The 24,309-nt window shown below is 53.2% G+C and overlaps 9 protein-coding genes across 9 annotated transcripts; 6 read left to right on the top strand and 3 right to left on the bottom strand.

The window, feature by feature from the left end:
* Positions 1 to 188: 188 nt before the first annotated feature.
* Positions 189 to 3,593, top strand: M409DRAFT_21817 (uncharacterized protein; the record flags this gene model as incomplete). The annotated part of the gene is made up of 5 exons (XM_033806043.1): positions 189 to 278; positions 361 to 439; positions 506 to 3,087; positions 3,138 to 3,366; positions 3,418 to 3,593. 5 exons carry the CDS (start codon positions 189 to 191, stop codon positions 3,591 to 3,593), a joined length of 3,156 nt encoding a protein of 1,051 aa, XP_033668550.1.
* Positions 3,594 to 4,758: 1,165 nt separating this feature from the next.
* Positions 4,759 to 5,891, top strand: M409DRAFT_65798 (uncharacterized protein; the record flags this gene model as incomplete). Its single annotated transcript, XM_033816669.1, has 3 exons — positions 4,759 to 4,901; positions 4,953 to 5,243; positions 5,297 to 5,891. The coding sequence occupies 3 exons, from the start codon at positions 4,759 to 4,761 to the stop codon at positions 5,889 to 5,891; spliced, it is 1,029 nt and encodes a 342-aa protein (XP_033668549.1).
* Positions 5,892 to 6,044: 153 nt separating this feature from the next.
* Positions 6,045 to 7,028, bottom strand: M409DRAFT_65797 (uncharacterized protein; the record flags this gene model as incomplete). Its single annotated transcript, XM_033816668.1, has 1 exon — positions 6,045 to 7,028. One exon carries the CDS (start codon positions 7,026 to 7,028, stop codon positions 6,045 to 6,047), a length of 984 nt encoding a protein of 327 aa, XP_033668548.1.
* A 332-nt stretch (positions 7,029 to 7,360) lies between these two features.
* M409DRAFT_21814 (uncharacterized protein) lies at positions 7,361 to 9,263 on the bottom strand (the record flags this gene model as incomplete). The annotated part of the gene is made up of 6 exons (XM_033806042.1): positions 7,361 to 7,630; positions 7,680 to 8,005; positions 8,063 to 8,279; positions 8,330 to 8,966; positions 9,042 to 9,146; positions 9,199 to 9,263. 6 exons carry the CDS (start codon positions 9,261 to 9,263, stop codon positions 7,361 to 7,363), a joined length of 1,620 nt encoding a protein of 539 aa, XP_033668547.1.
* A 1,430-nt stretch (positions 9,264 to 10,693) lies between these two features.
* M409DRAFT_21813 (uncharacterized protein) lies at positions 10,694 to 14,545 on the top strand (the record flags this gene model as incomplete). The annotated part of the gene is made up of 1 exon (XM_033806041.1): positions 10,694 to 14,545. The coding sequence occupies one exon, from the start codon at positions 10,694 to 10,696 to the stop codon at positions 14,543 to 14,545; it is 3,852 nt and encodes a 1,283-aa protein (XP_033668546.1).
* Positions 14,546 to 14,894: 349 nt separating this feature from the next.
* On the bottom strand, positions 14,895 to 15,848 carry M409DRAFT_21812 (uncharacterized protein; the record flags this gene model as incomplete). The annotated part of the gene is made up of 4 exons (XM_033806040.1): positions 14,895 to 15,314; positions 15,378 to 15,459; positions 15,529 to 15,732; positions 15,790 to 15,848. The coding sequence occupies 4 exons, from the start codon at positions 15,846 to 15,848 to the stop codon at positions 14,895 to 14,897; spliced, it is 765 nt and encodes a 254-aa protein (XP_033668545.1).
* Positions 15,849 to 18,256: 2,408 nt separating this feature from the next.
* On the top strand, positions 18,257 to 19,981 carry M409DRAFT_21811 (uncharacterized protein; the record flags this gene model as incomplete). The annotated part of the gene is made up of 3 exons (XM_033806039.1): positions 18,257 to 18,308; positions 18,376 to 19,323; positions 19,380 to 19,981. The coding sequence occupies 3 exons, from the start codon at positions 18,257 to 18,259 to the stop codon at positions 19,979 to 19,981; spliced, it is 1,602 nt and encodes a 533-aa protein (XP_033668544.1).
* Positions 19,982 to 20,454: 473 nt separating this feature from the next.
* M409DRAFT_65793 (uncharacterized protein) lies at positions 20,455 to 22,278 on the top strand (the record flags this gene model as incomplete). Its single annotated transcript, XM_033816667.1, has 5 exons — positions 20,455 to 20,708; positions 20,741 to 21,139; positions 21,196 to 21,402; positions 21,467 to 21,519; positions 21,575 to 22,278. The coding sequence occupies 5 exons, from the start codon at positions 20,455 to 20,457 to the stop codon at positions 22,276 to 22,278; spliced, it is 1,617 nt and encodes a 538-aa protein (XP_033668543.1).
* Positions 22,279 to 22,694: 416 nt separating this feature from the next.
* M409DRAFT_65792 (uncharacterized protein) lies at positions 22,695 to 24,160 on the top strand (the record flags this gene model as incomplete). The annotated part of the gene is made up of 6 exons (XM_033816666.1): positions 22,695 to 22,760; positions 22,820 to 22,897; positions 22,981 to 23,151; positions 23,209 to 23,453; positions 23,502 to 23,857; positions 23,913 to 24,160. 6 exons carry the CDS (start codon positions 22,695 to 22,697, stop codon positions 24,158 to 24,160), a joined length of 1,164 nt encoding a protein of 387 aa, XP_033668542.1.
* Positions 24,161 to 24,309: the final 149 nt, after the last annotated feature.

Raw genomic sequence — 24,309 nt, 5'->3', positions numbered from 1 at the left:
CTCTGATTTTGGTGTCTTGCATTCACATCACCCAAGAACGACGCCCCTCCCGCCATCCGCCATCCTGTCTGGCGCCGCCGACAGCAGCTCCCAACTTATTCGACACGCTCGGCACGGGGCCGCGTGAAGCACCCTCCACCTCCATCCCCAACCCTGACCACGCCCGCGTTGGCTGATCAGTGCACATCATGGACGCCGCCGGCCTCAGGCACTGCATTCAGAAGACGCTCGATGCCAACACCGACGTCCGGCGGCAGGCTGAGGGCGAGCTCAAGGCGGTTCGTAACAACCCGCCCTGACATGTGACGGAAGACTCGCGTGGGCGATGAACGAGCGAGGGCTGACCCGGTGAGACAACAGGCAGAGGAGTCCGCGGGCTTTCTCGACGCGCTGCTGAACATCCTCGAGCAAGAGCAAGACACGGGCATCCGTCTATCAAGTACGTGGTTCACATGGGGAGAGGTTTGGGTATAAGAGCACGTGGAGCATACTAACGTGGCTACAGCTGCTGTTTACTTCAAGAACCGCGTCCACAAGGGCTGGACCAAGGTCGAAGATGTCCAGCCAAGCTCCACTACCATCAGCGACCAGGAGAAGGCTCTCGTCCGATCGCGACTCGTCCCCGTCATAGCCACCGCCCCGCAGAACGTCCGGCCCCAACTCATCATCGCCCTCCAGAAGATCCTCCACAACGACTTCCCCAAGCAGTGGCCCGACTTCGTGGATGTGACCTACAAGCTGCTGAACGCCCAAGATGTGCCTTCAGTCTTTGCCGGTTTGCAGTGCTTGCTCGCAGTGTGCAGGACGTACCGGTTCAAGCTGGGAGACAACAGATGGGACTTTGACAAGATTGTGGAGGCTACATTCCCGCAGCTGCTGAGCATCGGCAACAGCTTGGTGAATGAAGACAACTTGGAGGCAGGAGAGATGTTGAGGACTGTGTTGAAGGCATACAAGCACGCCATCTACTTCGAGCTGCCCGTGCAGCTCAGGTCACAACAGGCGATGGTGGACTGGTGTACACTGTTCCTCAAGGTCGTAGCCAAGGAACCGCCGGCAAACTCGATGATGGAAGATCTGGACGAACGTGAGCTGAACCACTGGTGGAAGTGCAAGAAGTGGGCATACGTCAACCTTAACAGGCTTTTCGTACGATACGGAAACCCGGCAAGCTTGCAAAAGGGCAACGGGGAGGACTACTCAGCTGTGGCTAAGACCTTCATCACGAACTTTGCGCCAGAGATTCTCAAGGGTTACCTTGGGCAGATCGAAAAGTGGGTCCAGAAGCAGGTTTGGCTGAGCAAGCCATGCTTGTCCTACACTCTTGGTTTCATGGACGAATGCGTCAAGCCAAAGGCAATGTGGGACCACCTGCGGCCACACATGCCCATTCTTATCGAACACCTGCTGTTCCCAGTGCTTTGCCAGACGGACGAGGATCTGATGCAATTCGAGGAGGAGCCAGCGGAGTATTTGCACCGGAAATTGAACTTCTACGAAGAGGTCTCAGCACCTGACGTTGCCGCCACCAACTTCTTGGTCACCCTGACCAAGGCCAGGAGGAAGCAGACGTTTGAAGTCCTCACATTCATCAACAACATCGTCAACAAGTACGAGGCCGCACCGGATGACCAGAAGAACCCACGAGAGAAGGAGGGTGCTTTGAGGATGATTGGGACCCTTGCGAACGTGATTCTTGGCAAGAAGAGCCCCATCGCAGACCAAGTCGAATACTTCTTCGTGCGCCACGTCTTCCCGGAGTTCCGAAGTCAGCATGGCTTTTTGCGTGCTCGTGCGTGCGACACGCTTGAGAAGTTCGAATCACTCGACTTCAAGGACCCCAACAACCTGACGATCATCTACCGAAACATTCTCGAATCGATGGCAGACCCTGACTTGCCCGTGCGAGTGGAGGCAGCCCTTGCCCTCCAACCACTCATTCGCCACGATCCTATCCGCACGATGATGCAGCAAAACATTCCCCAAATCATGCAGCAACTCCTCAAGCTCGCCAACGAGGTCGATGTTGATGCTCTTGCGAATGTCATGGAAGACTTTGTTGAGGTCTTCGCTGCTGAGCTCACTCCCTTTGCAGTCGCGCTCAGTGAACAACTGCGTGATACATACGTTCGGATTGTGCGCGAGCTCATCGAACGCAACAGCTCAAAGGAGGGCGACGATGGCTACGGCGACTTCCTCGATGACAAGAGCATAACTGCGCTTGGTGTCTTGCAGACTATTGGCACGCTCATCCTTACACTCGAAAGCACGCCGGATGTTCTTACTCACCTCGAACAGATCCTCATGCCCGTCATCACCATCACCCTCGAGCACAAGCTGTACGACCTGTACAATGAAGTCTTCGAGATCATCGACAGCTGTACATTCGCCGCCAAGGTCATTTCGCCAACAATGTGGCAGGCATTCGAGCTCATCCATCGAACCTTCAAGTCAGGTGCCGAGCTTTATCTGGAAGACATGCTGCCAGCGCTCGAGAACTTTGTTAACTACGGTTGGAGGACACTCCTCGAGAACCAAGCATACCTCGACGCCATTGTCGACATGGTGCGCACTATCTTCAAGGACGACAAGGTCGGCGGCGTTGACCGCATCTGCGGCTGCAAGCTTGCTGAGATCTTGATGCTCAACCTCAAGTCTGGCATCGATAACTACGTGCCAGAGTTCATCCAGCTGGCAATGAACGTGCTCAACAATGATGAGCTCAAAGTGAAGTCGTATAAGATACACCTCATGGAGATGGTCATCAACGCGATCTACTACAACCCACGGCTCTCACTCGACGTGCTCGAGGCCAACGGATGGACGAACAAGTTCTTCAGCTTGTGGTTTTCGGGCATTGACAGCTTCACCCGTGTGCACGACAAGAAGCTTTCGATTGGTGCTATTGCGGCGCTCCTGACTCTGCGGGCCGATGAGGTCCCTCAGAGCGTACAGCAAGGGTGGCCACGGCTGCTGCAGGGCATTGTTCGTCTGTTCCAGACCTTGCCCGCTGCGCTCAAGAACAGAGAAGAGGCGCAACGTGAGGAGGACTTTGGCCTGAGCGGAGATTATGATGACGACGAAGAGGTACGTTGAGAAAGGTGATTTGGAATGTGCAATGACTGACCCCAAAACAGGAAGACGCCGAGTGGGAAGCCGAGGACTGGGAGGCTGAGGAGACAGAAGAGACGACCGACATCAAGGACGAGAGCACGGCCTACCTTGATTTCCTCAGTCAACAAGCGAGCAAGTTCAATGCTGCAGTTGGCGAGGATGAGGGCGATGACGAGCTCGAGGAGGAGAGCTTACTCGAGACTCCACTGGACGCGATGGAGCCGTATGGTCTGTTCAAGGAGACACTGTCAAGTAAGTACCATCTCATAATGTCCATCGCAGACAAGACTAACCATCCCACAGACATGTCCCAACACCAACCTCAATTCTACAACCAGCTTGCCGGCATGCTCACTCCCGAGGAGCAACAAGTCATCAAATCAGCACTGGAGCAAGCTGAAAAGATCCAACAGCAGCAGCAGATGGCCGGCGCTCAAGCTGCAGCTGCGGGTCCCAGCCAGTCGAATGGTGCAAGCTAAATGCCCAACAATCGGCTACTACCATCCCTAGACGAAAGTGTCATCGGCAAAGCAGTCTGACTGCCTTTTGTTACCCCTGCCCTTTGCATAGATTGATACCCCTCAGCCGACATGATTTCCCCTGCACACCACCAGCGATGGAGGCTCCTGTCACCGCCCTTGGAGGCCATGAAGAAGATGTCTGAAGGAAGGACAGTTGAAGTTGAGCATGATGATCATGGAAGACGAATTGGGACTTTGGCATGGACAAACGGTGAGGCAAATCATGACCTGGGCAGGAACGCAAAGCATGAGCATGGCCATTGATGTGATACCTTTATGGAGCGGCAAGACCTGCTCTACCTAGTTCGAAATGAGTCAAGTTGTTCATGTCCAGATTTTGCATCGTTCCTGTCTTTGGAGTCTTCGGTGCCTTTCTTGATGAGGCTTGGGAAAGGCGCCACGTTCCCTTCGTACCTAGCCTTGTCATTTTCGCCCCCTTATTCTAACCCACCATCTTGCACCCCTCTGAATCGTCCGACATTCCTGCTTTCCGTCTCCGAATCCAGCAGCCTGACGAATCCGTCCATTAGTAGTTTATAGCGCTGTGAGGTTGCGGTAACGGTGAGTGAAAATGTCGACTTGTTCGGGACATCTAGGCTTGTTCCTTAGCCACCGAGATACGCGATCCACACGCAACAGAGTCAGTCACTGCCGCATTCTTGGCATAGCTACATCCAGAAGATATTCTGCAATCCTTCAGTCGCTCCACAAGGCAGTGCTCGACGTCTCAACTTCGGGAGGATTGGCATCGTTGCTGTGCTTTCATCATATGCTTTTTCGGTCGTCGAGTGGGGTAAACACTGCTCATGGATGTGTCGATGGTACTTGGCATCATTATACATATGGCTATCGTGACATGTCAAAGACGCCTCAACTCATGAAGTGAAGTTGCACCATCGACCTACCGGCACGGATACACGAAGCCAACCAACCCGAGCGGACATCCGACATCCGATCCCGGCCGAACCTAAACTCTACTCACGCCCCCACGTGTGATTGGCGCGCAAGCACAGAAGCTCGAGGATCAAACATCTCAACACCACCGACCACCATGGCCAACGTGGTCCTTGACAGCGTCAATCAAGTCACCAGCGAGGAGATCAATCGCAAGGTGCAGCACAAGATGGACCAGCTCAACAAAGATTGGACGAATCTCCCCAAGGAGCATAATTTGTCCAAGTTTTCGGCTGCGTTGAAGGATATTATTGAGAAGGTTGGGTACAGTGAGATGTATGGCGTGGAGCTTGTGGCTCCCTCTACGGAAGAGTAAGTTGTTCTTTGAAAGACTTATTCGAATTGTGCTGACTTTCTGCAAAGCAAACCCGCACCGCACACAACCCTCATCGTCCTCCAGAAATTCCTCCGAGCGAACGTCGACGATCTCGAGAAGGCGAAAGAGCAGCTTACGTCTGCATTGAAATGGAGGAAGGAGTACCAGCCGTTGAAAGTGAGGGACGAAGTATACGACAAGGACAAGTTTGGTGGGCTTGGCTTCGTGACGAAAGTCAAGGGAGCCACTGAGACCAAGAATGAGGAGGATGTTGTGTCGTGGAACATCTATGGGGCTGCGGCGAAGGATGTTAAGAAGACGTTTGGGGATACTGATGCGTGAGTTCATTTGTTCGATCTGTGGAGTTACCGGGCACTGACATCACTCACAGCTTCGTTCGATGGCGAGTCGCACTACAAGAAATCACGATTCAACAACTCAAGCTCAACGAAGCAACCGAGACCATCCCCGACTACGGCAAAGGCCCCGATCCATACAAAGCGATCAACGTCCACGACTACTTATCCGTCTCCTTCTTCAGGCGGCCACAAGAGATCAAGGACTCCTCGTCCAAGATCATCGACATGTTCCAGCGATACTACCCTGAGACCGTCAGCTACAAGTACTTCGTCAACGTGCCCCTCGTCATGCAGTGGATGATGGGCGCCATGAAGGCTCTCATGTCGAAGGACAGCATCCAGACCATGACCTGGATGACTTACGGCTCGGAATTGCACAAGTATCTGGGCAGCGAGGTGCCGAAGGAATATGGTGGTAGCGGCGCGCCTCTGGCTGAGCATGCTCTCACGCCGAACTACGGGGCTGGAGCGGCGGCTGCTCCTGTTGAGTCCAAGATAGCGGAGCCAGTTCCTACTACAGCAGAACCTGTCGAGCCCAAAGCTGCAGAGCCAGTCCCGATCGTGAACGGTAGCGAGACCACTGCTGAGGTGACGGGCAAGCCTGCTGACAAGGCCGATGTGGCATAGGAGCCGTGTCGTTGTTGTTTGATTTTCGCACTATACCCTATGTTTAGACTGCTTTCAAACTACTCACACAGCTTAATACAGACCCTGTCATCTGCTGAGTCCGAGACAATTTCGACCCTGTCGATTCTACTCTATTCGTCTTTATTCTCTTGTTCAAATATGAACGACCTGAGCTCCATTCCCAATCCTCCCAGTATTGCAAAACACCATAGCCGCATTAACCATCCTCGTACTCTTCACCTCCCAATCAAAAACAACCTCTCTCACCATCTCCAAAACCCCACTCACAACCATCATTCCCAAATAATACACCCTCACCGGCCCATCGAGCACACCCCCAGGGGCACCATACCGCAACGTCTCCTCCAAATACCGCTCACTCGCATCCCACCTCACAACCTCCTGCCCACCCCTCAGCAACCCCAAAAAGTCACTCTTCCCCGCATGGATATGTCCAAAGACGTGCAGCAGGGGTTTCACCCGCCGTACTTCCTGCAGCAGGAACTCGTCGCCCATGGCTCGTACGCTGGGTAAGTCGAGATGGTACGCCGGCGGAGAATGCGTGACGAGGATATCCGTGTCGTCCGGGATGGCGTCGCTCCAGACGTCCGTGCCGCGGGGATATTGGAAGGCGTGTTGCGGGCCGAGTTTGTCGGGCGTGTGTGGCGCGCCGAAGAGGGTGATTTTGCCGGCGTTGAGGGATGTTCGGTTGGGGAAGTCTAGCGTTACGGAGGTGTTTTGGAGGTAGTGGATTCCCTTCCAATCGACCTTGCCCTCCCTCTCCTTCGCATCACTCAATGTCTTCCGGGACTCTGGATCCAGCCACGTATCGTGATTCCCAGCCACGACGACTTTATGTTGATGCGGCAAACCGGCGAGCCAGTCGATTTGTGCTTGGAGTTCCGATGGCGTGCCGGCGTTCGTGAGGTCGCCCGCGTGGATGAGGATGTCGCCATAAGGGAGGGGGGCTTTGGGGATTAGGCAGTGGGTGTCGGAGATGCAGACGACGGTTATGTTTCGGCGCGCGTGGCGGTCTGGGTAAAGGAGGGAGAGGAGGTAGTGCAGGAGGCGGGCGAGGAGTTTTAGGGGGTGTTGGAGTTGGAGGTGGAGTGGGGGGATGTCGTAGGGAGAGGCCATGATGGTTTTGGGGTTGGGGTTGGGTGGTTGTGAATTGTTGTTGGAAGTTGTGGAAGGGGAGGGTAGAGGTGAGGTTAGGTCAAGCTGGCCCACGTGGGTTTCCTTCCAAGCGATCGTAGTCTGGCATCGAAAGCACCTCTATCGGCAGTGTCGATTCCGAAGTTATGAGATTATTATTCCGGATCGATTCGATTGGTCTCAGTTGAGTATTGAGAGCACAGATTGGTAAATCGAAATAATGCGGCTGAGTAAGCAGTTTCGTAGTCCTATATAGTAGGTAGTCCTGTATAGTCGTTGGTAACATTCTCTGTCTACAGCAGAGACCTGGGCATCTACTTGACGTGTTCATGAGTCTCAACATCCCCACGAACGCCAATAGCCTTCTCAGCATCAACCACATCATCGCCAGACCGATCCCCAGAAGCAGTCTGGCCGAGCTTCGCCGCAACCTTCTCATCTGTTATATCGACATCTTCCCGGTACATCGCTGCCTCGTCTTCGTCCCCAAAGATCTTGCCGACTTGCTCGAGGGAAAGACCTTTTGTTTCTGGTAGGATGAACCATAGGATGACGAAACCTACGGCGGAGATTGAGATGAAGACCTGAAGACGAGTCAGTCGTGATTCAATGACAATTCATGGTTGTACTTACCAAGAAGAACTTGTAACCGATATTTGAGAACGCTATCGGAGTGACTTCCAGGTAGACCAAGTCCGTGAGGGCAAGCACCGCGTTCGTAATGGACACGCCCATATGGCGAATGTGGTTGGTAAAGGCCTCGGCGTAGAAGACGTTTCCTCCGACATCGACGCCGACGTTGTAGCAGACGTTGAAGAGGTACAGTGCTGCAACACCGAGCTTGCCGTAGCTCAGCTTTGTTGGGTCGGCGGTGAAGACTGCTGTTGCTGCTGCTTCTAAGGATAGACAAATGCAGCATCCACCGATGCCGATTAGGAGGAGTGGACGACGACCAAGATCTGTGATGTAGTTAGCTATCATTGTTCAAATCTTGGTGGATCGATAACGAAACTCACTGTCCATCAGCAAGGCACCCAACAAGCAAAACGGAGGCGCCAGAGCAACCCAACCAAGCTGGAAATCAATCTGCTCGATCGTGCCGTATCCAAGCCCTTTGTAGAACGTTGGCCCGTAATTGTTGATGACCAACACCGCCGTCGACTGGCCAATAAAGCAATAGAACATGCAGATCGGTGTGCGCTTTCGGTACGAAGGCTTTCGGAACATCGATATCTGCATCACTACGTTAGCCCTGTCGTCCTGTGCGTCTTCTCTGTACATACCCAAGAGCTCTCGAGCGTGACATCAATGGCAATCTGCTTCTTCATCTCATTCAGCTCTTTCTCTGCAAAGTCCGTGTTGCCCTTCACCGTGTGCATTCGATAGATGATTTTCTCTGCCTCCTCTGTCCTGCCCTTCAGAAACAGCCATCGCGGCGACTCTGGCGAGAATAGCATGATGACGATCATCAGCAACGGGAAGAACAGATAGATCCCCAATGGTCCTCGCCATACGGCTTCAGGCTCGCTCGCTACCAGCCACGCCCGTCCCATGGCGGCAGCGAGGAAGTACCCCAATCCGATGTGGACGCCATTGAGACCAGTATAGAAGCCGCGGAGGTCAGGCGGTGATAGCTCAGCGGTATAGACAGGAGTCAAGATGAGGAAATCCCAAGCGCTCATGCCAGTGAACCAGCGCCCTGCGAGGAACATGCCAATATTGCGGGAGCCAGCGAGGAGAGCTCCACCAAGCAGACCGATGACGGCGTTGTAGTAGACTGTGTTCTTGCGCCCGATCTTTTCGAGAGCGTAGCAGGTTATAAAGGTATTGACGAAGGCTCCAGCTTGATAGAGTCCATTAGTGGTTCCAGTGATGGTTTCTTGGCTTTGTGTTGCCTCCCCGTTGTCATTGACCAAGCCCCTGTCAAGTGGTCAGCGTGGTCCCATAGCTGTCGCAGTAGCCAGATTACTGGAGGTGGAGAATGAGTAGACGCACATATATCTCAAGAAGTCTGGAGAACCCAGTGTGGTGCTGATAATCGAAGACGGGTAACCGAATGCCAATTGGCCATAGCTGATGGAATATGTGACGAAGAAGTTCCTTCAATTCGTGAGTAACAACGCATCGATGTGCTCTGTCAGGCTTTGCCTACCTCCAGTTGAAATGTCTTTCCTTGGTGCTAGGCCGGGTGACCGTACGAAACAATTGACCAACCATCGTCAGCAAAAACAAACGAAACCTTTACGATGTGAAGAGAGAAGGGCAGAAGACCATCGGCAACGCGAAGCCTTTAAATCGACAGTGTCGATTGTGGCACGCACGTGCGGCGTGCACCGCATATTCAACCAAAAGACCCGTCGAGTTATTGCCGGCTCAGAAACGGAGACAACGAGACTTGCACGCGTTCCCATAGGACGGAGACAGCAGACGTCGCATCTGCAGTACATTTTGAGTTTGTGCCTCCAAGCGCCCTCCACATGCTCATAGGGTGGGCGACACGTGAAGGAATGGCACTTGCGGGGAAGCGAGAAGTTTGGTAGTTGCTTGCTTTTGGTCTTTGCCGCGTGGCGATGCTTGAGGTGATCGGATCCCGACTTGGTGTGTCTCGCCCAGCAACTAGCATGCGGTGCGGCGAAAGCTAGATGAAACTTCCTTACAGTGGGCGAGACGTGCAGCCTCTTGACTTGCAGGTCACCGTGGGCAAAATTCGCATGGGCCTCAAGTATAAGGTGTTGAGGAGTTATGCCCGGTAATTCGGAAGGATGTTAGGCCATGTCTCACCTCGTGGCGTAGGTGACAAGACGCCATACCCTCGGTATCCCACTCACTCGAAGTGGAGCATGCATCCCCATTGCTGGCTTATGAGGCAATCACCTCGAGCGGCAATTGCTAGCCTGGTCGCTTGCAAGATGCATGCATTCCACTCCGAGCGGAACGATGAGGGTCGGTAAATCGAAGCTCTTCCACGGTTGCTTCCTGCTGATGGCCATAGCATGATCGATTTCATACACTCATGTTGAAGCCGGTCACTTTCCAGACTGGGAATCCGAAGTCTTCAACAGGAGGAGTTTGCAGCATGTCGGTGCCACGTGCGTAGGTCCTCTCCACGCTTTCGTACATGTCCTGGCCATTGGGCAGAATTTCCTGCCCGAGATGGCCTCAAGAAGGAGAGCTTCATGCTGTGTTCACGATTCTCACTTGTATGACTCCAGGCGCTTGCCGTCGACTGTGACATGGTACGCGCCCATGTTGGCAAACACTACGTCCTGGACGATCCACATGCGTACATGTTAGGCTAATGCGTGGTCTTTGGTCTCTCTCCGTCCAGACGCGTTCGACTGTGCTCAGCAGTCAGTGTCCGAACCCATTGCCAGAGCTCAGTCTTCGGGACCCATATGAGTCAAGAAACTTAGACGCATTGTCACAACACGCCGGCTTCAAGCCTGAAAAACATTTTGTCGAAGATGGTGTAGAACAGTGAAATAATGGTGAAGGCGTGGAAGCGTGGAGCAGACGCGAGACGGAAAGAAGTGACTGGGTCCAAGCTTTGTCGCTAGCGGCAACTTTAAGCGAGAGATCTTGAACGTCACGCTTTTCGAACCGCGATGCATCCAACAAACAAACACATCCAGCGTGAAATCACGAGGATGGAGACGCTGTCAGATGCTATCAGCGGTCTGTCATCGGCTTGTGATGGCCTCGATAACGATATCGATGATCTGCTCGATCAAGCAAAACCTCGCAAGCGAATCCGCAAATCGCCCGACGAAGTGAAGGCGAAATTGGAGAGCGACTTCCTGACGCCTTCGACGTCTTTCAGCGCTGAATGGCTTGATAGACTGCAGCAAAGATGGGATGTCTCTACCAACTATAACGAGCTCTTCGCCCTTGGCCCCACACAGACGAGGACCATCATCAGGTTCACGCGGGAAGGCTTGGAAGGCAGGGTGACTGGCTACAAGGAAGTGACCGTACCGGCCAACAGTGCGACCGCCAAGAACTCGACGTCTCTTTTGAGGAAGCCTGCAAACAGAGCCGACTTTGTGAGAGGCGCTGCTGGCTTTTATCCATTTGCTCCTGGTGGTCTTGATGCAGTCGAGGCAACGGCTGCCTACGAAGAAGAGCTCCTTCAGAAACAGAAACCCGATGCTGATAAGAAGTCCAATAAATTGAACAGAGTCATCGACTTCGCAGCAGAAGGTGGCTTGCTGGAAGTCCCGCCTGGTTTTGCTCGCGGCTTGCGAGAGAGCGAGAAACCCAAGCAAGATGATGATGGCGCGAAGGAAGTTGAGGCTGTTCTTGAAGAAGAGTCCGATGTCCCAGAAGCATTTGCAGATGGTGGAGTCCCGCTACCGAACGAGAACGGGCACGTTGAGGAAGATGTCGAAGGTGGCGAAGAAGACATTGACGACCTCTTGCCCGTAGAGTTTCCCGCGCTCGCTGCCCATGGACCGTTGACCGTGGCTCGCAATAGGCAAGGTGGGCGCGAGTGGGCCCATATGGTTGATGTCAATCGCGATATCACCAACTTCAGAGAACTCGTGCCGGAAATGGCACGTGAATGGCCTTTCGAGCTGGATACCTTCCAGAAAGAGGCGGTCTATCATCTCGAAAACGGAGATTCAGTCTTTGTCGCAGCTCATACGTCTGCTGGAAAGACAGTCGTGGCTGAATATGCCATTGCTTTGGCAGCGAAGCACATGACGAAGGCCATCTACACCTCGCCAATCAAAGCACTGAGCAATCAAAAATTCCGAGACTTTCGCACCACCTTCGACGATGTCGGTATCCTCACAGGAGATGTTCAAATCCGGCCAGAGGCTAGCTGTCTCATTATGACCACCGAGATTCTTCGCAGTATGCTATACCGTGGAGCTGACTTGATCCGCGATGTCGAGTTTGTCATCTTCGACGAAGTGCATTATGTCAATGATCTTGAGAGAGGTGTTGTCTGGGAGGAGGTCATCATCATGCTGCCCGAGCATGTAACACTCATTCTGCTGTCTGCTACGGTGCCGAACACTCACGAATTCGCATCCTGGGTTGGCCGTACCAAGAAGAAGGACATCTACGTTATTTCGACCCCCAAGCGACCCGTGCCGCTCGAACACTACCTGTGGGCAGACAAGAAGATGTTCAAAATCGTTGATGCCAACAAAAGCTTTATCGAGAAGGGGTGGAAGGATGCAAATGATGCAATGAGTGGGCGCGATAAGGTCATTGCAGCAGAGGCGAAAGCAAAAGAAAAGGAAGAAGCAGCTGTTGCCGCTGGCCGGGGCGGTAGAGGAGGGCGCGGTCAGAATGCTCGTGGAGGCCAACGTGGCGGTGGCAATCAACGAGGCGGTCCCCAACAGCGAGGTCGAGGTCAACCTGCTGCCCGTGGTCAGGGCAACATTGCTCGCACTGGCCGCGGTGGAGGGAGGACGACTGCCGCACAGGACCGAAACATTTGGGTCCATCTCGTTCAACACTTGCGCAAGGAGGAGCTCTTGCCATGTTGTATCTTCGTCTTCTCGAAGAAGCGATGCGAGGAGAATGCCGACGCTTTGTCTAATCTCGACTTCTGCACTGCGACTGAGAAGAGCGCGATACATATGATTCTGGAGAAATCGCTAGCACGCCTCAAGCCAGACGATCGACAACTGCCCCAAATCCGTCGCATTCGCGAGCTTCTCAGCAGAGGCATTGCAGTCCATCACGGCGGGCTTCTGCCAATCGTGAAAGAGTGCGTTGAAATTCTCTTTTCGAAGACCTTGGTCAAGGTACTTTTTGCGACAGAAACATTTGCCATGGGCCTAAATCTACCCACCAGAACTGTCGTCTTCTCCGGATTCCGCAAGTACGACAACAAAGCATTTCGAGATCTATTGCCTGGAGAGTACACGCAAATGGCTGGACGAGCTGGTCGTAGAGGTCTTGACTCTGTTGGCTCTGTCATCATCGTTGCTCCCGGCGCCGATGAGGCACCACCTGCTGCCCGGCTGCGACAGATGATGCTTGGGGATCCCACCAAGCTGCGGTCGCAGTTCCGGTTGACTTACAACATGATCCTCAATCTGCTACGAGTCGAAGCGTTGAAGATTGAAGAGATGATCAAGCGGTCGTTTTCCGAGAATGCCACTCAGGCGCTGTTACCGGAGCACGAAAAGCAGATCAAAGTGTCTGAAGCAGACCTCGCAAAGGTCGTGCGCGATGCTTGCGAGACATGCGACAAGGACATCGACAGATGCCACCAAGCGAGTGTTGATTTCCAGAGGTTGACTGTTGACCTGCATCTTTCTATGCTTACCACCGCTGTAGGGCGACGTATGTTCCACCCCAAGAGAATCATTGTCTTCCGCGGCAAGAATGATGTCAGAACTGCTGGTGTACTGCTCCGCGACGGCATCAATAAAGGTGCATCGCCGAACGTGCAGGTCCTCGAAGTGGTCTACCGCAACAACAGAAAGCGCCAGGACCCAGACTTCTTGCCATACCTTCCACGCTTCCGACAACACTTTGTTCCGTTACCGCAGACAGATGGGGAGATTCAGCTTCAAAATGTCAATATTCCACTGGAAAACATCGAGGCTTTGACCGGTGCACATCTGCAAATCGACGTCGCTGCAATCCAGCAGAGAGATCAAGAAGCCTTCGCCAATGCTAAGAAAGAGATGCTGGCAGCGTGCTCGTCCTGGACATCGCAAAGTTGGCGAGAACTTGATTATGACAAGTTTTTGAAGGATATGACGATTCGCAATTTGATGGAGGCTAGAAAGCACGCCGCTGATACTGCTCAAGCCTGCGAGTGTATCCACTGCCCCAGCTTTCCAAAGCACTTTGCCATGGCTCACGATCAGTGGGTCATCAAAGATAAGATCGAGTCGATCCGACAGCTCATGTCAGACCAAAACCTTCAACTGCTTCCAGACTACGAGCAGCGGGTCAACGTGCTGAAAGATCTCGGCTTTGTGGATGAGCATTCGCGAGTCGAACTGAAAGGCAAGGTTGCTTGCGAGATCCATTCCGCAGACGAGCTGGTTCTTACTGAGTTGGTTCTGGAGAATGTCTTGGCAGACTACGAACCAGAAGAGATTGTCGCGCTCTTGTCGTCGTTCGTCTTCCAGGAAAAAACCGATTCAACGCCGAACATGACACCTGCGCTCGAGCGAGGCCAAGAGACAATCATCAAAATCTCCGAGAAGGTCAACCACTACCAGACACTGCACCAGGTCATTCTTTCCTCCGACGACTCGAACGACTTTGTCAGCAAGCCTCGCTTCGGTTTGGTCGAAGTAGTTTACGAATGGGCACGAGGAATGCCATTCAGCCGCATTACGGACTTGACCGACGTCCTAGAGGGCACGATTGTAAGAGTCATCACACGTTTGGATGAGACGTGCAGAGAAGTCAAGAATGCTGCGAGGATCATCGGTGACCCTACGCTCTTCACCAAGATGCAGACTTGCCAGGAGCTCATCAAGCGTGATATTTGCGCGACTGCGTCTTTGTACATGTAGATGACGGCATACACATAGACAAAAGAAATTCATGTCCTGCGACACTCCGTGAGACTGTCGCCTTTCGCGTGCTATGAGACTGTAGCGGCGGCATCACTTGCCCGAGCAATTGGTTCCGGAATGGCCTTCATTGCTCGGTTTTCGCAGATATCAGACATCCGAATCGTCTGCAGTACTGACACCGGAATTCCGCCTTCGATCCGCGGGAAACAATGGGATGCGGTCAAGCAAGAATTCCCCTGCCGAGCAGTGCACTCAAGGTCCTGTCTGGGCTGCAAGGGAAAGCATCGTGCTAAGGGATCAACGAAGAATCCATCCATTTCGCAAGCGCTTCCGCGCCCTACTCTTCCTACTTCAACCCACCCGAAATCAAAATACTCTGACCGGTCATATACCCCGTCTTACACAACATCGTCACCACATTCGCACACTCCTGCGTCGAACCAGCCCTCCCAACAGGGATATTCTTCACATCACCCGGCGTGCCCTTCAAGAACTCCTCGTCCGGAATCATGCCCGTGCCGGTGATCATAGCCGGCGCCACATCGTTGCAGGTGATGCCGTGCTTGGCCAGCTTGATGGCGAGGTTCTTGGAGAGGCCCTGCACGCCGGCTTTGGAGGCCGAGTAGTGGCAGCCGTTGATCGAGGTGCCCCCCGCCGCGATGGAGGAGATGTAGATGATGCGGCCCCAGTTCTGCTCGATCATGTGGGCGACGGCGAGTTTGGTTAGGAGGAAGCTCGCGCGGAGGTTGCAGTTGATTGTGTAGTCCTGGACATGGTGGTCAGCTCAGGGAAACAGGGTGGTTTTTTGTGGCTGATGCAAAAGGCTCACCCATTCTTCGATATCGATGTCTAAGATATCCGACGTCCGTTTGCCATACCCTGCATTGGCAATGAGAATATCCGGGCCTTGTCTACGAACGGACGAATGAAACACGTTAGTAAGTGCTCCGGCCTAATCTCCCACTCGTACGGTACTATACCCATGCTCAGATTTGATATCATCATAGAGTTTCTTCAGATCTTCGTCCGAGGTCATGTCCGCTTTGTGCGCGGTCAACTTTCGTCCATTGGCGCTGGGGCGGAGTTCTTCGATGAGCTCGTCGACGGGTGTCTTGTTGGAGGAGTATGTCAAGGCTAGGGAGGCCCCCTGAGCGAAGAGGTCTCGAGCACATGCTGCTCCGATGCTTTATTGGCACGGTCATCAGCGATGTCGCTTCTGGAGACCTAGTACACTTGCTCACCCGCCTGAGGCCCCTGTCACGAGGGCCAATCTTCCGCTTATTTCATTGTCGATGGTCATTTTTAGAAGTAGCTTGATATCTGATGCGTAAGACGACGACGAGGATGATGATGATCGTTCCCGCACGGTTCATTCACTCACATGCCGAAGTTGCCGAAAAAAGAGGAGGCTCATCGGCGTTTGATCGGCCACTGCTACTACGCCACGACTTGAGCTTCGGACTGAGCCCATTCTCGGACAAAACACGTACAGTGATCTTGTCGAACAGCAACACGGTCCCGTCCAATGGAGTCGGTGATTTGTTGCGCACCCGACTAGGTACTCCCTCACGGTTCACCTCTCGTTACATGTTTAACGTCCTTTCCAAAGCGATGTCTTATTCCGCCGAAACAGATTCCATTGGGCTGCCTACAGCTATAACGCCAAGCCATAAGTATTCACATCGACACGTCTTTGGTCTGCCCACCTGGTTAGAAGTTTCTGCAAGCTGCTCTGGATGGGCCATTTTGTCTCATCGTGGAAGCGGCGAAGGAACTGCTCTAGGGAATTCTGTTCCTCTGCGTTGTCAAGAAACTGACCACACCAGGCCATCATATGACTGCCGTTCAACATCAAACCCGTGTTGCTGGTAGATGACATGCACAGGCCGCACAAAACCCGAGTGGGCGTGACGAGCTTGTCCTGATGAGATATTCGTTAGTACTAGGCGGCGCTGAAATCACTCTCGGCAAGGCCTTGCCTTACCTTTACACGGCGTCTCATTTCTTGCAAATCGTTCGTGCTTGCCTGGTCATCTGCACCGTAGACTGATAACATCACCGTTGTGGTGTAGTAGAACTGCCACGCTACCGCTATGGAGGTTCAGCACAATACTACACCAAACAGTGTACAACGCCTAGCTTACCGTGCCAGGGCTGGAAATGTTGTACCCGGGGAAAAGGCATCGAGCTTGTCTCCGACACACACCAGGGTCGAAATGACGGAGGCAGAGCTGCTCTCCACTCCTCGATCCAGCGTTGTAGTTCTCTCAGCGACATACCAGATTTACTGGGGTCGCCCCAACATAGATGGATAGTGTGGAGCAAGAGGTATGTGACTTGATTCGTCCAAGCCTCATCGCAAGCCTCGCCCGAGGGGATCGAAGGTATAATTCTGTCCAGCAAGGTGGCAAGGTCTAGCTCACCAGGATTTTCGTAGATGAAACAGACGCGGATCGATTCGCGAATATGAGTCCAGAAAGATGCAGTGGCCAAGTCGGTTTCCCGGAGACCCCACTGTCTGCCATCGCTGAACAACGAGGCCGCCCCTTTGATATGCCGACGAAAATCTCCGTCCACCTCCAGAAATTGCTCAGACATACGCAGAATTACTGTAGTCGCTAAAAGAGCCTCGTTCCGCGAGGTGGCTTGCTCGGAAGACAATAACGGGATGAGGAGTTCCAGAACTTTACAACTGTACCTTTCTTCCAGCGATAGGTCGATCTCACCTCGGAGCACCAGGATTTGAGAGGCACATGCAACACAGGCGAAGAACAACAACGAAGTGCTCATGGCGAGTTGTGGGACCTGGCATTGGAAGTAGCGGTTCGGGGAGCCAATATCCAACTGTTGCAGGTTATTCTCTCGGTGCACAGTCGAATGACAGTACAAAGACATACCCAGAGCCCTAGGCTAGCAATGTAGAAATCGAATATGTTGCACTCGTCAGGCTCGGACAGAATTTGAGCGGGACGAGGGCTGGACCATTGCCAGGAAATGGCACGGGATGCTGGTCCATCTGGAAGTGCTGCAGGTGAATAACGCAGGACAGTCGAAGCTTGGGTATTTTCTACCAGAATTGTAGTAGCATCAGACGTGTTGAAATGCGAAGGAGCGAGGGGTGTGCGTTCCTCAGTTGTTTCGCCCGGCGGCGACACATGGTGCGGTTGGGAGGAATTTGGTAGCCACGTCGTCGCCAGCACACCGCGCGTTTCCCCCGTCTCCAGTCGGTTGACTGTATGGTGGCGAAACTGTACCGGGCGCTTCGAAGTATTGTAGGAGCACTGACGAAGGTCACTGGCCCGTCGACAGTTGGCACAGGCTGGGCGCTCTTTGCTGCACTTCAAGTGGCGTTCCCTGCAGGGCTTACAGTTTGGCTGGCGCTTTCGTGTCCTCGAGCCTGGTGCGGTGAGTGCTTCTTGGTCGGCCGGCGAAGACATGCGTTGTGCTTGGGTGCAGAGAGGAGAGGAGCAGGAGAACGGAGCAGGAGAAGGGGTAAGGTAGGAGCGCGGTGTTCTTTCGCCAAGATCAGTAACTTTTCGCCGACATCCTTCCTAAAATAGATTAGCGTACAATGCTAGCTCGAGACCAACAACCTGAGTAGACTGGGTCTCGTCAAGGACATCAACTTGGCACGTCTTATGGTATATAGTCCAGCGAGAATGGAACTCTGTCCGCGAAGGCAGATAATGCATTCAGTGCTAGTCCAGCATGATATTCAGCTCCCAGGTGCCATCAATGGTTCCTCTTTGGACGCCTTTCGGTAAGTGAGAAAATCGAACCTACAAGCCCAACCATGTACAGCTATCTAACCTGCCTTTCTGTGTAAGAATGGGCACTGGCCATGATACTCATCGCCTTCTTGCTGTGTTTTGCAGCTGTTATTTGGGGGTATTTGGCTGACCCCAAGTCACTTCGCCGCTTTCCATCGCCCTCCGTCGCGGCATTCACCCCTTTTTGGGCCATCTGGAAAAACGCCAGGGGAAGACGATACCTCGCCGTAGAAGCCGGCCACCGGAAACTCGGCCCTGTTGTTCGTATTGGACCCAACAGCATCTCATTCTCCGATCCCCATGCGTACAAGGCCATCTACGGTCATGGCTCGCCTATCATCAAGGACGGCTTCTACGACAATCTAGCAGGATCGACTCCGGCTATGGCAGACGCGTCCGATCGCCATCTCCATGCTACAAAACGCAAGAATGTGTCGAGCATCTTCTCGGCCAAACACGTTGCCTTAATGGAACCCAAAATCGTCGATGCTGTCCACAGCCTGCTTCGAGCCATCCAGATAAAGTCAAGGGGTGGAACTGTCTCTGCGGCAGATGGGTATCCAGTGTCTTCCAATGGTGAGTTCGATCTCCGCCCCTGGCTCAACATGTTTTCCTTTGATGCCTTCTGGAGTGTGCTATGGTCCTCATCATACCACTTCTTGGAGCGCGGCAACGACGAGTGCAAGTCCATGGACACCAGTGGCAGAGTCACGACCGTTCATGCCATGGACAGCTTTCAAACTGGTGTGCATTTCAACAGCCTCTGCGCTCAGCTTGGCCCTTTCCAGTATCGTTTTGCAAGATGGGTGTCGAAATGGACAAGACAGGGTCGGGCAATTGGCGAATTCTCTGGCATGGCACGGCATGGGACTGTCACACGTCTGAAGCGAACAGTGGAGAGCGTCGACTTCTTTTCCTTTTTCCCAGTCGAGATAACCCCCAAGACTCCATGCCCATTGACTATTCCCGATCTTGTGGCCGAGTGTGCTAGCTTCCTGAACGCCGGTGAGCCTTCATGATGCTTTCTCCCAGCCGTTCCTACAGAGCTGATCAAGTCCCAGGAAATGACACCACGCAAATCACCCTTACCAACGTCATGTTCCAACTTGCCGCACATCCGAAACATCAGGACAAGCTTTACAGCGCCCTCACTGCGTCGCTCCCCAAAACAGCGCAGCGGGTAGCGTCTTTCGCAGAGCTTAGCCAGATCCCGTACCTGGCTGCATGTATCGATGAGACTCTAAGACTAATGCCACCCGTCCGTTTCGGGCTGCCACGGCGCACGGTGGGCAAAGGGTCAATGATATCGGGGCATCACATTCCAGCTGGCGTGACAGTCTCAGCTTCAGTCCATACCATGCACCGAGACGAGAGTCTGTTCCACGATGCCGAAGACTGGATTCCGGAGCGCTGGATCCCCGACTCGCCCGATTCTTCTGAGGAGGAACTCAAGCGACTGAAGGAGTTCGTTCTACCGTTCACGACCGGGGGAAGAGCATGCATCGGGCGAAATCTCGCCTACATGGAACTGTCCATCTGCCTGGCGGCATTGGTAATGGCGTTTGAGTGGCACATATCGGACACAGCTCGTCAGAGTTTCACGCATTTCGAGCGCTTCAATACCGGCCCTGTGTCCTTGATGATCTCTGCGACGCTCCGTTAGTTACGTGGGTAGATTATGAGAATGTAGAGTGTTTTATTTGCATAGCTCGCGACTAGTGTTATGGAGCATCGCGAAAACGCATGGACATAAACATCTGGTCGAGACTCTTTGATGGGATGGAAGGACATTGCACCATATTGCCAGCCGCCGAATTATTTCCCTTTTTATCAACTCGGCTCCACGCCTCCTCGTTCTGTGGGGTGCATTGCTTCCTTCGTCTGGGGGACTAATGGGTCTTCGGGGACATGAGCAAAAGGGTCTTGTTGGCGTCTGTACCGTCTCTATATAATCCATGTGCCAATCCAACATCCCGGTAGACGTCTCGTCTTTGCATACTCTTCTTCTCACAGGTTGTTCTACAAATCGTTCTACAAATTATCTGTTCCGGCGTGTTCAAGATGATGGATTCAAATGTGAAGCTGTCTGCTACGAATGCAACACCAACGTTCCCCCTTCAAGCCTTCAGTGATCCAATGAAACAAAGCGAGACTCAGCAGGTTGAGAATGAAGCCGCTAATATCGTCACGGACGACACCTGGCGGATCGAAGCGTTGATTAAGGAGATGGAGCATGAAGACCAAGCAAACCCGCAGAGGCCAGGAAGGTTCGAATTCTCCCCTAAAAGCTCCTCGCACATGACCTGGTTCATAGCCGCGTGCTCCTCCATGGGTGGCCTTCTCTTCGGCTTGGATCAATCTTTGATCAGCGGCGCGAATCTTTTCTACCGGTGGCGCTCGGGTTGGACGCCCACCAAGTCAGCCTGGTGAACGCCGCAATGCCCCTTGGAGCTGTGGGTGGTGCTATCTTGCTCATCCCTTCGAATGAGTATCTTGGACGACGCAAGGCGATCATCCTGTCGACGATTCTATACACTGTAGGCGCGGCGCTGCAGGCAGGCGCATTCAGCTACGGTTCGATCGTCGCCGGCCGCGTTGTGATGGGACTGGGCGTTGGTATCGAGACAGGAACAGTGCCCGTCTATGTTGCCGAGACGGTCGAAAGTCGTTTGAGGGGAAACCTGGTCTCCCTGTATCAGTTCAATATCGCCTTGGGGGAGGTATTTGGCTATGTCGTTGCGGCCATCTTTCTCCACGTCCGCGGCAACTGGCGCTTCATGCTAGGCTCCTCCATCCTGTTCTCCACGGCCATGTTCTTGGGGTAGGGACTGTTCCACCAAACATTCAATTTCTCCTCTTTTGCTAAATCTTGTCTAGAATGTTGATTCTCCCGGAGAGTCCCAGGCATTTGATGCACAAGAACAAGACCCTTCAGGCTTTCCGAGTCTGGAAGCGCCTTCGCGACATCACGTCTCCTGAGAGCCGGCAAGAATTCTTTTTGATGAAGGAAGCCGTTGGCACTGTGGCCAGTCAGATGCAGGAGAAGAAAAACACCGCCCGCTTCGTCTGGCTTGACTTCGTAACGTCAGACTCTCCCGCGCCTTTGCGATGTTGCACTCTCATCGACGATCAGCTGACAGCCTCGTAGCGTCCCACGAGCCCGTCGTGCAATCATATACGCAAACATCATGATCTTGCTGGGTATTCAAAACCGTTCTGTGGTCAATCATGATGGGCGAGCTGACTCTGATCGCAGGTCAATTTGTCGGTATCAACGGCATCATGTATTATATGGGAGTCCTCATGACGCAGATCGGCTTCAGTGAGGCGAACAGCACATACATGTCCCTTGTTGGAGGCGTGTCTCTCTTTCTCGGCACAATTCCAGCAATCTTTTATATGGAACGTTTCGGCCGTCGATTCTGGGCTTTGACTATGCTCCCGGGGTTCCTCATTGGGCTCGTGATCACCGGAATCAGCTACCTCTTCAGTCCAGTCAAGCAGGTTCAGGCAGCGGAGGGCTTGTATCTCACTGGTCTGATCGTCTACATGGCCTTCTACGGACCATATGCGTGCCTGACGTGGGTTATCCCTTCAGAGGTCTACCCTACGTATCTGCGGAGTTATGGCATGGCAACGTCGGACGGAATGGTTTTCCTCGGCTCCTTCATCATTACCTACAACTTCACCAGCATGCAGGAGGCCATGACCAAGACGGGCTTGACATTGGGCTTCTTTGGCGGGATTGCGCTGCTCGGATGGTTCTATCAACTTCTCTTCATGCCCGAGACCCGAAATCTGAAGCTGGAGGAAATAGATGCTGTCTTTTCGCTGCCCACTCGCGAGCTGGTGAGGCGCAATTGGAAGAGCAGCGTCCAGACGGCTTCGAACATGGTACACTGCCGGCGTGCATCTGGCACTGTGGACAGTGGTGGTCGGCTGGGCGGACAAAATGATTAGGGGATGAGCAATGCATCAATTAGAGCACACAGGTTAGAACATTGTGGGGCTCACTAAGATACAGTATAGTGAGCATGGCGTCAGATGATGTTTGTTCCTGCATTTATTCACTTACACAGCCGTTGCCGAGAAATCGGAGACGCGGGTCGGCGTTTGATCGGCCATTGCATCAGCTCCTGCACAATTAAGCTCGCAACGTTATGCACGACGAAGGAAACAAGCTTCGTGCTCCTCCCGCAGATCTACCCTCGATCCATGACTCGGGGTGGCTGAGGAGCAATTCGTCGCGACAGCAGGCCATGTTCGCCAGGCGCCATGATTCGGGATTCGCATTCAAATGCGAAGCGTCGGCGCGCGCCAGGCTCGCTTCGCACCCACCTCCCTCCCTTTGATGGTGTGAGAGACCGGCCTCCACCATGTGCCGCCTGGGTCACAAGAAGTCGCGAAAGGGTTGCATCAATTGCAAGCGTCGCCGCGTCAAGGTATGTATTGTCTCCTCTCCTGGTTCGGTTTTGCTAGCGGCTGATCACGGCTCCTTCAGTGCGACGAGCAGGCTCCTTGCCGCAATTGTGTGAGGCGAGGCGAGGACTGCAGCCTTCTGGTCCCCTCTCCGAGCAATGTGAGTCTTTTTCTGGAAGCCGTGCTTCGCTTCCTTAGATCTCTTGCAAGATCTGTAGGCTGATGCCTCGGACCCGTGCGCAGGAAAGTGAGAAAAACTCCGCTTTGCCTAACACGCCTCAAGAATGGATGGACGACTTGTCCTTGATGCGACATTTTGTTCGAGAGACAGCCCTTCAGCCTTTCGGGACCAGCGATGAGATTCAGTTCCTGTATCAGGAGAACATCACAGATGAAGCTCTCAAATATCCCTTGGTACTAAACCCTCCCCATGTTCAACACACTGAGCTACATGCTGATATTACTTGACAGTTCGTACAATCAGACGAATACTTTGGATCCCCACTGACCATTACGACCAGCTTAATGCATGGCATTCTAGCTCTGTCGGCTCTCCATTTGATGCACACCAAGCCGACTACATCCGACAGATACTTGCAGCTCTGCGATAACCACCAAACGAAGGCGATCGAGGTGTTTCGATCCATGCTATCGAACGACCTGAGCGCTGAGATGTGCGTGCCTATCTTCGCGCTAGCAACGACGCTGTCAATTTCGTAGGCTCCTCCCCATCTCGGCTCAAGAACGTGACTAAATCTGCCCAGCTCAATCGCAAAATCGTGTGCTATGGCATTGGCCATGTCAGAACCACGATGTGTCGACATCGACCAGCTGCTCGAGATGTTCATGCTCACTCGAGGTGTCAAGGACATCGTGATGGTGTACGGCGAAGTCATAGCCAAAAGTTCCTTGGCCCCAATGCTTCACGGATACGAAGTTCCACATGATGCCGAGATTGTGCTACCAGAAGCCATTTATAGCCGGCTGAACGATTTGACGGCACTGGTCGAGAGCACTTGCCACAAAGAACAACTGGAGCCGTGCAGAGACGCCGTAACACGCATGGAGAAAATGTACCGGGTCGTGGCGTATCACGAAGCTAAAGACAATCTCATGACTGGTAAGACCTTCACACATATTCCTACTGAGATCATACGGTAACCAGCCAAATCTAGGTCATCTCTATTCATGGATGACGTCCGTGTCCAACGAATTCGTGGCTTTGATTCGCGAACACTTTCCAGCAGCGCTGGTCATTCTCGCCGATTTCGTGGCTGCGTCGTTGGTCTTGGAGTCTGCCTGGTACATGAAGAATTGGGGACACTATTGCCTGCGCGGTATCAGCATGGCTCTGAAGCAGGACGATTATCTGAAGTGGCTTGAATGGCCCAAAGCTCAGTCTCACGACAACATGGTAAGCTAACATCGTCTGTTTGGGTTAGGATTGTGTTGGCTAACAATGTTCTGTGTAGGCAATTCTGAAAGAGAGCAGGACTCCTGGAACTGCAGCGAGAGAAGGATAAACGGCTGTATGAGTATGTATGACTTGATACTTTGATACCCAGGTGGCTT

Source organism: Zasmidium cellare, assembly GCF_010093935.1.
Source record: "Zasmidium cellare ATCC 36951 unplaced genomic scaffold M409scaffold_14, whole genome shotgun sequence".
Classification (NCBI taxonomy): domain Eukaryota; kingdom Fungi; phylum Ascomycota; class Dothideomycetes; order Mycosphaerellales; family Mycosphaerellaceae; genus Zasmidium; species Zasmidium cellare.
This window is presented reverse-complemented; position numbering and strand designations above follow the sequence as displayed.